This window comes from Maudiozyma barnettii, assembly GCF_903064755.1.
Source record: "Maudiozyma barnettii strain CLIB 1767 genome assembly, contig: KABA2_02, whole genome shotgun sequence".
In the NCBI taxonomy this organism is placed as follows: domain Eukaryota; kingdom Fungi; phylum Ascomycota; class Saccharomycetes; order Saccharomycetales; family Saccharomycetaceae; genus Maudiozyma; species Maudiozyma barnettii.
The window spans coordinates 1,172,599-1,186,807 of record NW_024545239.1 but is presented as its reverse complement, the minus strand read 5'-3'; the positions used below and the strand labels follow the sequence as shown (position 1 = coordinate 1,186,807).

The 14,209-nt window shown below is 35.3% G+C and overlaps 6 protein-coding genes across 6 annotated transcripts; 3 read left to right on the top strand and 3 right to left on the bottom strand.

The window, feature by feature from the left end:
* Window positions 1-22: 22 nt before the first annotated feature.
* Window positions 23-847, top strand: TYW3 (tRNA methyltransferase TYW3; the record flags this gene model as incomplete). Its single annotated transcript, XM_041549184.1, has 1 exon — window positions 23-847. One exon carries the CDS (start codon window positions 23-25, stop codon window positions 845-847), a length of 825 nt encoding a protein of 274 aa, XP_041405118.1.
* A 206-nt stretch (window positions 848-1,053) lies between these two features.
* On the bottom strand, window positions 1,054-3,972 carry TIF4632 (translation initiation factor eIF4G; the record flags this gene model as incomplete). The annotated part of the gene is made up of 1 exon (XM_041549183.1): window positions 1,054-3,972. The coding sequence occupies one exon, from the start codon at window positions 3,970-3,972 to the stop codon at window positions 1,054-1,056; it is 2,919 nt and encodes a 972-aa protein (XP_041405117.1).
* Window positions 3,973-4,733: 761 nt separating this feature from the next.
* Window positions 4,734-5,960, bottom strand: RPT6 (proteasome regulatory particle base subunit RPT6; the record flags this gene model as incomplete). The annotated part of the gene is made up of 1 exon (XM_041549182.1): window positions 4,734-5,960. One exon carries the CDS (start codon window positions 5,958-5,960, stop codon window positions 4,734-4,736), a length of 1,227 nt encoding a protein of 408 aa, XP_041405116.1.
* A 461-nt stretch (window positions 5,961-6,421) lies between these two features.
* ALG13 (N-acetylglucosaminyldiphosphodolichol N-acetylglucosaminyltransferase catalytic subunit ALG13) lies at window positions 6,422-7,021 on the top strand (the record flags this gene model as incomplete). Its single annotated transcript, XM_041549181.1, has 1 exon — window positions 6,422-7,021. One exon carries the CDS (start codon window positions 6,422-6,424, stop codon window positions 7,019-7,021), a length of 600 nt encoding a protein of 199 aa, XP_041405115.1.
* A 266-nt stretch (window positions 7,022-7,287) lies between these two features.
* CYC8 (transcription regulator CYC8) lies at window positions 7,288-10,863 on the bottom strand (the record flags this gene model as incomplete). Its single annotated transcript, XM_041549180.1, has 1 exon — window positions 7,288-10,863. One exon carries the CDS (start codon window positions 10,861-10,863, stop codon window positions 7,288-7,290), a length of 3,576 nt encoding a protein of 1,191 aa, XP_041405114.1.
* A 1,321-nt stretch (window positions 10,864-12,184) lies between these two features.
* NOT5 (CCR4-NOT core subunit NOT5) lies at window positions 12,185-14,023 on the top strand (the record flags this gene model as incomplete). Its single annotated transcript, XM_041549179.1, has 1 exon — window positions 12,185-14,023. One exon carries the CDS (start codon window positions 12,185-12,187, stop codon window positions 14,021-14,023), a length of 1,839 nt encoding a protein of 612 aa, XP_041405113.1.
* Between the last annotated feature and the right edge of the window lie 186 nt (window positions 14,024-14,209).

The following is a 14,209-nucleotide window of genomic DNA, read 5'->3' as shown; positions in this document are numbered from 1 at the left end:
GTGTGATCCAACATTATCAGGAATGTCCCAGAATGCCTTTGACCAGAAGAAGGCTAGTATCCTTAACGAGATTAATTCGCCTCAGCCTGATCTGTCCCCAAAGGGTTCAATTGATGAATTATGCATACCTATTATGGAACTAATCAACTCGCACAAAGATATGGTCACTACGTCTTCTTGTAGTGGAAGAGTCAGTGTATTTGCTGAAGGAACAAAAAATTACAATGAAGAAACAAAGGTTGGCGGTAAAGGTCAAGGTGGACGTTGGTTGTTTGTGTCACACGACTCAACAAATGTTATTGGATGGCTAGATAGACTAATACATGATTCAGAAGTTGACGATATTATTGTGAATACGAATGATTCTGAAGATAATTCTAAATTTGATGGTGCTACCAGATATATTTTATATAAATATGAACCTTTTATTCTGCATGTTAAATGTCGCAATTTTGAAATTGCATCGAAGTTATATAATACTTCAATGGGCTGTGGTTTTCGTGAAAGTGGTATTGGATCAAATAATATAGTGGCTATTAGAATTAATATTAAATTAGACACTCCTATTGGGTTTATTAATGAAGGTTCTAACCGACTGGCATTTTTTGTAACAGAACGGTATATTAGACTACTAGATAATATAACTCTGACTAAGTTTAGTGATAATGCCAAGAAGATCAAACAACTTTATAATAAAATTGAGAGTGATATAATACAAAAACGTGACCCAGGTAATGCAGTCGAAAAGAAACTGACAGAGACTAAGGAGGAGAGAAGACAAAGAAAGATGAAAGAAGGTCTTGAAAGACAACGTTTATTAAATGAAACCAAAAGTAATGAGTTATAACTATTTATTTATCGTTTGTTAGTTCTTTTTAATAGTGTTTTTGGATTTTAAATACAATATTATGTCATTTCTTATGTAAATTTTATTATCTTACTTAAACATCATATAATACAGGATACAAATAATTCTCCAATTTTACCGAAAATCGTCAATAGCATGCATATATAGTGTTATTGATCTTTCAATTGGATAGGTGTTTGTTTTTATTAATCATCTTCACTATCATGCATTAATGCGCTAAATCTGTTTGTCTGGGTAGGTTGGCTTTTGGGTTCTTCCTTAGACATGTTTCCTCCCTTGCTATATCTGCTAGATGTCGTCCTTGTCGAAGTAAAGCTATCTCTTGGTGCATCTCTTCTACGGCTGTTGCCACCGAAGTGGTTTTGTCTGGAGTAATTACTATTGTTGTTGTATGAACCCCCAGTACCACGTCTCTGTGGTGGCCCTCTTGAGGTTTTCAATTGACGGGCAATCTCCTCCTCGCGATGGATTTCCTGAATAGTCTTCGGTCCTGCATTCTTCTTTTCACTATTCCAATTTTTTTTTTCTCTTAGTTCCTTGATATCTATCATTTTGAATTTAATTCTACTGGAAACTTGGTCGCCATCAATAATACTAGTCATTAAACTGAATAGACTGTCTAATAGTACGGAGCCCTCCAGCGTACCTTTGCCGACATTAAATGAGTCATCTTCAAATTGTTCACCAACCGTGCTCAACAATTCGATCACAGATTCTAACACTTCCTCGGATGGATTGTCAGTTAAATCCTTCATTAATCTACGGAAACATTCGAACATCATCTTCCCTGATAATAGATTTAGACGATATAAGAAACCAATAAAACGGACAAGACCTAACCCTCTTCTCTTAGCTGTTGCCATTTCGTAGTACTCGTCAGACATCATTTCAGGTGCTAATGGGGTTCCATCCTCGTTAGTTGGCAATTTATCAATCCAACCCTTTTCAAATTCTGTATGACATATATCCACTAAGTAATGCAATATCAATTTTGGACCTGATTTACCTTTTTGATTTTCATCGGTGATTTCAGGGTCCAGTTCTTTAACTAGTTTACCGCATAACTGAGCATACATAGATGACCAATATGGTTCATCAGTAGCCTTGTTGAATATTTGTGTAATAACATTTTGTAGTGTAGCACTGTCTGTTTCCCATTTGGATAAATTTCCAATTTCAAGAATATCAGCGGAAATTGTGTCAAATTTTTCTAATGTTAGTTTATTCAATAACGATTTCATTTTGCTGACTACCTCATCGGGTGTTAATAACTCAGTAACACCGTCTGGTGCAAATTTCCTTTCAGTCTTCTTTTGTTTAGATTTTGGTACCCATCTGTTAGCTGTTGGGACTAGTGGAGCAACTTCTTCCTTTGGTTGCTGAGGATGATGGTGGTTGTCCCTATTGTTACCCATAGCAGCCCTTTCGCGATCTCTGCGGGAAGTATATGTTGTCCTATTAGATCTTCTGTCATCAAATCTCTTTGATTGTCTCCTAGACGAATCACGAGAATTCATCATTCTATCATCAGTATTTCTCCCTGAAGGGTTTCTTCTGGAATTATCTCTGCCCTTGAAGCGATTGTCGCTACCCACGGGAATCACGATTTTTGACCTTGTTGATGTAATCCACTCTGGATCAACATTTACTTTAATTCTGTCTTTGAATTGTAGTAAGAAGAGAGGACCATATGTATATTTAATATGCTCTTTTTTATACTGACTTTCAGATGGTATGAATGGTTTTGGATATGCAAATTCGTAAACATCTTCTATCGCAGGGATTTCTTTTAATCTTTGTAACATTTGGGAGATACTCAATTTTTCGATATCATCATCGACATCAGGATGTACACTCTCGTTGTTTAATTCAGAAATATTTATACTTTCTTTAGTTCCTACGATTTCATTCTTTTTGGTGTTTTCCTCTACTTCTTCGTTCTGCTCAACATCTGATCCAGGTGAAGGGGTTTCAATTTGAACATGTTTATCAGTTGTACGCAATTGTTCTTTCTGGGTTTCTCTGGATATTTCAAAATTGTTTTCTTCCTCTTCTTCCGCTAGAGATTTTTCATCTTTTTCGACGGCATTTTCGATTTCATCGTTCGACTTAATTGCCTCTTTAATCTCTGTCTTTAGAACAGTTTCGACTTCTTTTTGGGCTGCAGTAGTATTTGGTACTTTGTTTTTGGCATCCAAGGCAAGTTTACGTAGTCTGACTTGTTCCAAGAACATTTTCTTATTCTTCTCAGCTTCGGTCTCTTTGTCTCTAACGGTTTCTTTTTGGCTGGTTACATCAGGATTCCCTTCTTTGTTCTCAGCGACAGTATGAGTGTCATCTTTTGAATTTACAGCATCCTTATGATTATTAGTAGTAGTAGGAGTAGGAGTAGGAGTAGGAGTATTATTATTATCATCATTCTCATCTTGGTGGGAGTTTCCTTCGTGGATCTTTTTCAGATTTAGTAATTCACCTGTCTTTGTAGTGATTTCAATCTTTGTACGTGGCTTTTCCACATTTTCTGTTTCTATTTTCATGGTATCTGGGGAGCCGTCATTAGATGGAGAGGTATCTTTATTCATTGATTCTCTAGGATTTGAGTTTTGGCTTTGAGGAACATATTGATTAGGATCCATGTACATGGCACCGTTCATCATGGACATTTGTTGTGGAACATAGTACATTGGTTGCATATAATAATTATTCCAGCCCATATTATTAGAAGAAACTGGTACATTTTGATGATCATAATTCATTGGGTTTCTATTATAACCGTTTACACCATTATTATAGTATGGCCCATTAGCATTTATATATCTGTTTCCTTTCTGTTGAGATGAACGGTTATTATTGTAGCCAGAAGAATTACCATTATACGAATTTCGTTTATTGTTATAGTTATTATTGTTATTATAACGGTTGTTGTAGTTGTTAGTTCTTTCAGCCTTATTATAAACTGGTTTTGTAGGAACCTTTTTGGAGTCGTCTTCTTGAGGTAATGGTGGTGTATTTGAAATCTTAGGCGATAAATTGTTGTTTACTTCATTTTCCTTTGCCTCAGGTCGGTTAGTCACCTCTGTCTTGGGTGATTCATTATCAGACATCTAAAATGGTTAATATTTGATAGGTTTCAAATAATCAAAATATTTTCTATTTAGTTTTCTTTTCCTTCTTGTATTGGAAGAATCAAAATATTTTTCAGTGGCCCTTAAAGTTCAATGAATTTTGAAAATATATATTCAAAAATTCCCCAAAGAAAATATAATGATTTAATGGTGAATGTTTATCTTTCACTTTGAGTATAACAAAATATCCTAAATTCTTAGAATGTTGAAGTTAAATGGCAAGAACTGAGATCTCGTGTTTTCCTACTATAGAGTTTCAGTTTCTTCATAGCTGCTGTCAACTTATATAATTTATTATATGTAACCAATTTCGTATTGTCGCGGTTGTTTGCCAGTTTTCGTGTACCTTTCGGAGGCCCGCAATAGAGACGACGGGCTAGTAAGCAACAAGGAGACAACAGGTGTTTCGTGTATAGTGAGATGAATCAGAATATTAATGGATATTCAGTAGATAATTAAAAGATATTACATTAACGATAAAATCTGACATCCGGTTAGTATATAAGGTACTTTTTAAAATGATGGAGGTATTAATCGTTATTTAGACGTCGTTATACTTATTACTGTGCTGGATATATTGTTTCTATTGTACATTACATTAAACGAGTAGATATATATTTGCGAACAGAGAAATGGATGCAAAAAACAACCTTTTTCTTTCATTTTTGATGCAAAATGTCAACGATGAATGTATTTGGCAATTAATATTAAAAGGTATGTATATATTTGAATCTATCCCACTACTTAAATAATTTAGCCTCAGAAATTGCAGTTTCTTGGTTTTTGTTCATGACCTTACCAACTGCTAATTCAAAATCTTCTTGAGTAACATGTATTCTTCTTTCTCTTAAAGCATACATACCGGCTTCGGTACATACACCCTTCACATCAGCACCAGAGCATCCATTCATTTTATCTGCGATCTTTCTTAAGTTAATACCACGAGTCAAGTTCATCTTTCTTGAGTGAATTCTTAAAATTTCAGTTCTAGCAGCTACAGTTGGAGGCGGAAATTCAATTTTTCTATCTATTCTACCAGGCCTTAGTAATGCAGGATCTAGGATGTCAAGTCTATTTGTAGCCATGATGATCTTAATATTTTTCGATGTCTCAAACCCATCCAATTGATTCAGTAATTCCAACATAGTTCTTTGCACTTCGGAATCACCACCACCAGAACCTTCAACACGACTAGACCCAATAGAATCAATTTCATCCATGAATATGATAGATGGTGCATGTTCTCTTGCCATCACAAACAACTCACGAACCATACGTGAACCTTCACCGATATATTTTTGTACTAATTCGGCACCACTAACTCTAATAAACTTACAGTCAGTATGATGTGCTACAGCTCTCGCTAGTAAGGTCTTACCAGTACCTGGAGGACCATACAATATGACACCCTTTGGTTGAGCAATACCCAAACTCTCAAATAATTCAGGATGCTTCACTGGCAATTCAATTACCTCCTTAATCTCTTTGATTTGTTTAGTTAGACCACCAACCATGTCGTATGTTGAATCGGGTACTTTTTCGACCATCATTAGAGACACTAAGGGATCGGCTTTATTTTCTAGGATTTTATGTAACATGTAAGAATCGCTTTTCAAGCATACTCTTTGTGATACTTTTAGATCTTTAACATTGATATCCTTTGCAACATCCACAATATATTTCCCTTCAGGTTGAACTTTAACTAGTACCTTCTTGTCAGAGACAACTTTTAGAACCTCGCCGACATAGGAACCAGGTTCTTGTAATAAACGAAGTTCATCCTTTATGAAACGAACCCTATCATTTAGTGCATTTCTCTGTGCCTCTAATCTTCTCACGTTATCGTTTTTAGCTCTAATATTTAATTCAGTTTCTTGAATTTTTTGTTCGAAATATGGTTTGATACCACTCTCATGAGAGAGTACGTTGTTTTCTTGGGCCTGTGTAGCTGCAACCCCAGAAGACATAATGTAACAGAAAGGTAGTTCAAAAAAAAAAGATATATATATACCTTGAACAGTGGATATGTATAGTTATAGTACTTTCCTTATCGAAATGTGAATACACACCCTTGTATAGCTGTGGAGTTGTTTTTTCTATTATAATTAAGTCAACTATATTTCACTTTACTTATTTTGCCACTGTGTTTCCAGGAATATGCTGCTGTTTGTCCTTCTCTCTTTTGACAAAATTGAAATTTAATGAAGCGAGCAAAGAAAAATGGAAAAGAAAGCTGTGACAGTGAACAGGCAGTTTAAAATCAGTAATCTGACTACCTAGTATTATAATTAGAACGTTTATCGAGAGGGTGGGATGTAAACTTATTAGCAAGCTATTCTCTGTTTAATTCGGTGGAGATAATATAATTGTAATACTATAATTTTTCTAAGGTGACCTTTTATAATAAACCTGGGATAAAATACTAGTTATGAAAACGATATTTGTTACATGTGGTGCTACGGTCCCTTTCCCTGATCTAATAAATTCGATCCTAAGTAAGAATTTTATTGACTGTGCTGTGGAAAATGGTTTTACACGTATAATTGCTCAAATTGGTAATGGTTATACAGAAACATTAGTTAACCAAGTTGCCAAACTAAGCATGGCGGACGATTATATGTGTCATGTGATGGCAGATGAGTTAGGTTGTAACTCTATAGCCAGCTCATTTAAATTCGAATCAAATGGTTTAGAGTTCATCGCGATTGAGTATTCTTCCAAGATCGAGGATCTAATCACTATACATGGGGACCTAGTGATATCGCATGGTGGGACTGGTTCTATCTTAGATTCATTACGATTAAGGAAACCTTTGATCGTATGCGTTAATGATAACTTAATGGATAATCATCAACAACAAATTGCTGATAAGTTTGAAAATTCAGGATATATAGTTTCATGTACAGCCACACCCTCGTCATTAACGAAAAGTTTGACTACAATACAGGGTACGACCCTTAAACAATTTCCTACAGCACATAATGTCATATTTGAACAAAAATTAGTAGACATAGCATTTTCCTTTTAAAACATAGCAACACACGTATGTCAATTCATATATATATTGTGTTAGTGGGTTAAAAACGGAGAGAGCCTCTTTTTATTAAGTAATAGTTTTATGATTCAGATTATAATTACACATTCGATATAAATATATATATATATGGTAGTAGTACAATTGTGTATATGAGGTAAAAGGTTATAACTTTTTCTAATTTTGTTTTTCATATAGAATGTAAAACCGTGAACAGACTCAAAATTGACGTATTGTCATCTTATTCTTTCAATAACATTTTAATCATCGTAATTTTCGTCCTCTTCAACTTGTCTAGCGACACCTTCCCTTGGTGGTTCGGTAGTCTTATCATCGATAGAATTGGAACTGGTACCATCCTTAGTGGACGCATCCTTTTCAGAATCACCAGAACGACCGTTTGTATTGTTTCTTTCATGTTCTTCCTCTTCTCTAATTCTGGCTTCTTCAGCTAAAGCTTCCATAGCCTCAGCAGATGGTTTGATAACGGTTTCTTCAGCAGCTTCTGATATAGATTCTTTACCATTTTGGTCTTCAGTAGTTTTTTCGGAATCAATTGCCACATCATCACCATGCGGTTGAGTTACTTCCGTGGAGTCCTTAGTTCCTTCTGTTTTCTCTGTTTCTTCATGTTTGGCAACGGAATCGCAAGAAGCTTCAGCTGTAACTTCTTTCACTGGTTCCTTCAATTCGTCTTTGATCGAGGTCGGTTCACCGGTAGAAACGTCGGTGGTTGTTTCGACGGTGGCGTCTTTAACAGTGGCCAGATCTGAAGTGGCCGTTCTCTCTTTGCTAGTTTCAATGATGTTGTCACCACTTGTTACAGACTCCACCAAAGTTGAAGGAAGTTGTTCAGTTGAAGTAGCGGTTATAGGTATTGGTGTGGAGTCGGTTACAGAGGGTGTAGTCTCAGGTGGTGGGCTTACACTATTATTGGTTGCAACCGGAATGTTAGTATCCTCTATTTTTTGTTTCTTGGATTCTGGCTCTTCAGATTTATCTTCCTGAAGGTTTTCCTCGGTGGTTATCGTTGCAACATTAACAAGGGTATGTATGGTGCTGTCACTCAGTCTTTTTTGTGGTAAAGTTGAAGTAGTATCTTGAGTTTGAGTTGTACTGGTTGATTCAGGTGTGCTAATACCTACTTCAGTAGCAGTAGTATTAGCAACTACTGGAGTATTCATGGTAGATAAGTTCATTGAATCCTGGTTTTGAGTTATTTCGCTGGCATCTGCAGGAGATATTTTTTGTGATTCAAATTTATCTCCTGAAGCTAACTTCGAGATTGGAGGGATCGAGACTGCAGAAGATGTTTCTGCTGAACTTTGTAACTGTTGTATTTGAGGTAATTGAGGAGGCTGGCTTTGTGCCTTGGCTTGTTCGTCCGCTTCCGATTTCTCTTTACTTTCAGCTGCAGTCAGAACTTTGGCATCAGCTTCGGTTTTGGCTTGTGCTTCGGCCAATACTTGAGCTTGTAATTTCGTTTGCTCTTCGGCTTTAAGTCTTGTTTGTTCTTCGGCTTCTGTTTGAGCTTGTGCTTGGAGTCTTGCTTGTTCTTCGGCTTCCGCTTGGGCCTGAGCCTGTTGTTGTTGTTGAGCCTGGACCCTTGCATGAGCCTCTGCTTGTGCCCTTGCTTGTGCCTCTGCTTGAGCTTGGGCTTGGGCTTGGGCTTGGGCTTGTTGTGCTTGTGCTTGAGCTTGAGCTTGTGCTTGAGCTTGAGCTTGGGCTTGGGCTTGTGCTTGGGCTTGTGCTTGGGCTTGGGCTTGGGCTTGGGCTTGGGCTTGTGCTTGGGCTTGGGCTTGGGCTTGTTGAGCTTGAGCTTGTTGAACTTGAGCTTGTTGAGCTTGAGCTTGGGCTTGGGCTTGTTGAACTTGAGCCTCTGCTTGGGCTCTTGCTTGAGCTTCCATTTGTGCTTGGGCTTGGGCTTGTGCTTGGGCTTGGGCTTGGGCTTGTTGAGCTTGAGCTTGTTGAACTTGAGCTTGTTGAGCTTGAGCTTGGGCTTGGGCTTGTTGAACTTGAGCCTCTGCTTGGGCTCTTGCTTGAGCTTCCATTTGTGCTTGGGCCTGAGCTTGTGCTTGAGCTTGAGCTTGAGCTTGAGCTTGAGCTTGAACTTGCGCTTGAACTTCAGCCTGCTGTTGTTGTTGTTGTTGAGCCTGTACTTGCTGTAACAATTGCGATTGGTTCTGCATTTGGGGATCCATCGTCAAAGCAACATTATTTTGGGGTGGTTGTAACAAAGGTTGACCTGTTTGTTGTTGAGGTGTTTGGCCTTGCTGTTGTTGTTGATTCAATGGACCGGTTGCATACATAGTTGAGTTTGGAGGTCTCACATTCAATGGGTTTGCATTGTCTGTTTGTTGCAAAGTTGGTTGCAACATAATTGGTACCTGTTCCCCATTTTCGTTTTGTTGACCAGTTGTAGTATTTACACCTAATTGTCCTGGTTGTTGACCTGGTATTTGAGGTTGTTGTGGCACTTGTAACTGTTGTGGCACTTGTAATGGTTGCGGAGGATTGTTTCCATTTTGACCCTGTTGTTGTTGTGGGTTTGACAATTGTTGAGTTAAGGCCTCTAATCTCTTTCTAATATGGATATTTTCAGGATCTAATCTTGCAGCTTGTTTATAAGCATCCAGAGCATCAGTCAATTGATTGTTACAAGTTTCATATAAAGTACCCAAATCGTACCAGACTTCACTGATGTAAGGGTTCAATCTAATGGCTCTAGTGTAAGCGTCCAACGCATCTCTATATTGTGAGATTTGGTAGTAAAGCACACCAATAGAACACCAAAAGATAGGGTTTCTTGAGTCTCTGTTGACAGCTTGTTGGAATGCATCATAGGCTGCGGTGTAATCAGATCTAATCATATGGACTCTACCAAGATGATACCAAGTAGTGGCATCAGAGGGGTCTACTTCCAAAGATTTTAATAGATAATTCAAGGCCTTTTGTGGGTCATAAAATTGAACGTTGTTCATACCATACAAACAACCTAATTGTTGAAGGACCTTTGCGTGATGTTCGTTTTGTAACAGGACATGTTCGTAGGCCTCTCTTGCACCTTGCCATTCATTCATGGATTCCAGGACGGACCCTAGTTGAAACCAGATATCCCATTCTTGTAAAGGAGCAGGAGGTTGAGATAAGATATATCTGAAACATTCAAGAGCTTGGTTCCATTTTGATTGATGTTTATAGATTATCCCTAATCTGAAGTAAATCTCATTAGCCTTTTCGAAATGTGGATCCAATTCCAATACTTTAGCAAAAGCTTCTTCAGCATAATCCAAAGATCCATAACGATCATAAAGGATCCCGATACCATGCCATAATTTAGGGACATTAGGGTTAGACGAATGGTATAAAGCTTGTTGATAAGCGTTATAAGCTCTTTGTAAATCGTCTAGCATTAAATAACAATGACCTAGAGTTGCCCAAACGTCAGATAATTCTGGATTCACAGCTAAAGCACGTTCATATAGTTCAGCAGCTCTTTGGAACATATCGCGAGATCTATACAAATCTGCCAAAGAGGTCAACGCTTTAGTCGAAGATTGATTAAATTGTAAAGTAGCGTCATAGGCCATAGCGGCACGATCGACATCACCTAATGTTTCAGCTAAGGAAGCAATTGAAAGCCAAGTTTCAGCAGTAGATTGAGCCAAATGGTCTATTTGCTCATTAGCAGCTGAACCGGTTGCACCAGTAGTAGTTGCAACTGCATTTGGATTATTAGTAACATTGTTGTTGTTGTTATCATGATCAGGTCCATTTTGAACCATTTGAGGACTGTGTAACTTAACAGCTTGGTTTGCACTAGCTGCAGTAGTCATCATATATTTCTTCTTCTTGTTGTAGTTGTTGTTTTTATTTTAAATACAGGGAGAATAACGAAGAAAAACAGTAAGAGTAAAGTCACAGATAGCAAATATTAAAAGTAGTCTATTTTATAAATTATATTATAATATTTAAATTTATTTATTTTTCTCCTTTGTAAACAAGTAATAAATGTAATTATTGTTATGATACGTTAAAGTAAGTAAAAATACAGAAAGAAAGAAAATTAAAATTTAATTCGAAAAAAATATAAAAATATAAAAAAGTGGTTTAATTTATTGTTCCAGCAACAGTTGTTGTTTGTTGTTTTCAATCTACAATTTTTTTTATTTTCTATTTCCCCCTTCCGAAATGGAACAAAATAAAATAAAATAAAATAAACTGGAACTACATTCAACAGACGGATTCAAAGCAAGCAATCAAGTGAAATGGACGCTACACCACTCATTCAGTCAATGAATCAGTCTGACAATAGTGACAATATGCAAGTACGTATAATTATAAGAATCACAATATGAAGAATATGCAAACAATAGAAATGTTACCAAATTTTCAAGTATTTACTATTATTATTACTACTATCAAATATATGTTATTACATCAAATAAACTTAATATTTCCCAGATAGACGAGAGAAAGAGAAACAGAGTGAGATCTTCGTTGTCGTTTCTTCTTTATACGTAATAACATTTCTTGTATAGCAATAATAAAAGCATTGCAGTATGCATTTTCCGCACGTAAGGACAGCTACAGGGGAAGAGAAATAAGAAATAAGAACAGTATCCTTTTGCGTAGGAACCACATTTTATATTTCACGTAAATTTTATTTAGAGCAGAAAAATAGACGTACCGAACGGTGCTATGCATATCTATCTGTTCTGTCTCTCCCGACTTCTCTCTGGATTCAGAACTGAGGGAGACAGAGGACACGTTTCTTTTTTGGATTGTGTCTTAGCCGATCGTCTTGTACGGCAGGACACATATTACCCGGCTAGAACCACGTGATCTGGAAAATCCGGGTAATCCTACATTTTATTGATATTTTTTATTTTTTTGGTTGGTTTTCAATTTTAAAAAAATCAACACTGTGTAGAACAATATTAGTTATAGAAACAAAAGAATTTGAAATTTATGAAAATAAGGCATATCGAGAGGAACAGCAATTAATTCGAAGAAAATATATATATATTTTAGGGGTCAACTTAATGTTTCACTATTATTAAGACATATCTTCGTTATATTCAATTAATTTAATAATAATATCAACAACAACAAATATAATATTATAGTATTTTTTTTTTTGGTTATACGTTACAGATGTCTCAAAAGAAATTGAATCAAGAAATTGATAAACTTTTGAAAAAGGTTAAAGAGGGATTAGAAGAATTTGATATCATTCATGATAAATTTCAAATTACAGATCCCCAAAATACTTCATATAGAGAAAAATTAGAAAGTGATCTAAAGAGAGAAATTAAAAAATTACAAAAACATAGAGAACAAATTAAGACTTGGATTAGTAAAGAAGATGTTAAAGATAAAGCATCGATATTATTGGAACATAGACGACTTGTAGAAAATGATATGGAAAGATTTAAAACAATTGAAAAATTGATGAAAACAAAACAATTCTCAAAGGAAGCTTTATCAAATCCTGATATTATCTTAGATCCAAGAGATGCTCATAAGAATAACCAAATGCAATTCATACAGGATTCTTTAAACGAACTACAGAAACAAACTGAAATATATGAAGGTCAATTGGAAGCTAATAATGATGGTGATGGAGATTTGGATGAAGACGATGTTTCATCTGTGGAATTTCAAATTTCAAGGCATGAATTTCATATTGCAAATTTAGAAAACATTTTAAAACTTTTACAAAATAATGAAATGGATCCAAAAAAGGTTGACGAATTTCAAGAAGATATTACTTATTATGTTGAAAATAATGATGATCCAGATTTTGTAGAATATGATACATTATATGAAGATATGGGTTGTGAAGTTTCAACAAATGGTGTATCAAAGACTAACATTGATGATATAAACATAGATGAATCCACAATAGTTGCAACTACCCATAATAATAATACTAATACCAATAATGGTACTGGTATTACCCCTGTTACAACTGCTACTACTGCAGCATCTACAAAAAATGACGAACCAGCAACGACTACGGCAACTATAACTACAACTACAACTACAAAATCAGAAAAGTCACCAAGAAAGAAAAAACAAGTGTTAAAGGATTTTGCTAGTAATGCATCTACACTAAGTAAACTAGAAGCTGAAAAAACAACTACTGGTCCTACTAATGATGGTTCTCAACCATCCACATCAGTAGCAACTTCATCAAATATGAAATCCAAACCAGAAGTTAAAGATCAATTAGAATTGGAATTTCCAAAGGATAAATCAGAAGAAATTGAAAAACAATTACAAAATGATATTGAAAGTAATGATGCATTCAAAAATCCTTTATTTAGTGAAGAATTGAAATTTTGGCTAAATTCTAAAAGAGCTTTATTACAACCTCATCAAGATATGCCATCCACAATGTTACAACAATTAGAATCCTCACTGTTGAATTGTCCAGATTCATTAGATGCAGACTCTCCCTATTTATACAAAAAACCATTATCATTACCTCATCCAACATCGATTTTCTTCCCAAGTGAACCAATTAGATTCACACATCAAGTAGAAATTAAGCCAATAACAAATGATTCTAAAGATAATGAACATCAAAATAATATATCCACTGATAATAATAGTAATAATAATAACATTGATGAAGATAATAACCGTAGATTGAAAAAGACAGAAACACAAACTAACGATATTTATTCAAATACTTCAATGGCAAGAATCCTAACAAAGTTCGATCTAGACACTTTATTTTTCATCTTTTATCATTATCAAGGAACATATGAACAGTTCCTGTCTGCAAGAGAATTACATAGAAACAGAAACTGGGTATTTAATAAAGTAGATCGTTGTTGGTATTACAAGGAAATTGAAAAATTACCACCTGGAATGAATAGATCTGAAGAAGAATCGTGGAGATATTTTGATTACAAAAAGAGTTGGTTATCTAGAAGATGTGGTCCTGGATTTGTCTACAAAGAAGAAGAATTTGAAAAATTATAAATTATTTCCACTTGTAACTAATTATTTAAATCCATTTTGGCTCTATTTAGAATATCAAAAGTACATAATATTAAGCATTTAAAAAATCATAAATCATTACTAATTATTTTTTTCATTTTCTATTATAGTTTTTGTATTTATTTATTTATTTTTATTGGACTGTTTGTATCTTAAGATACTTATCTT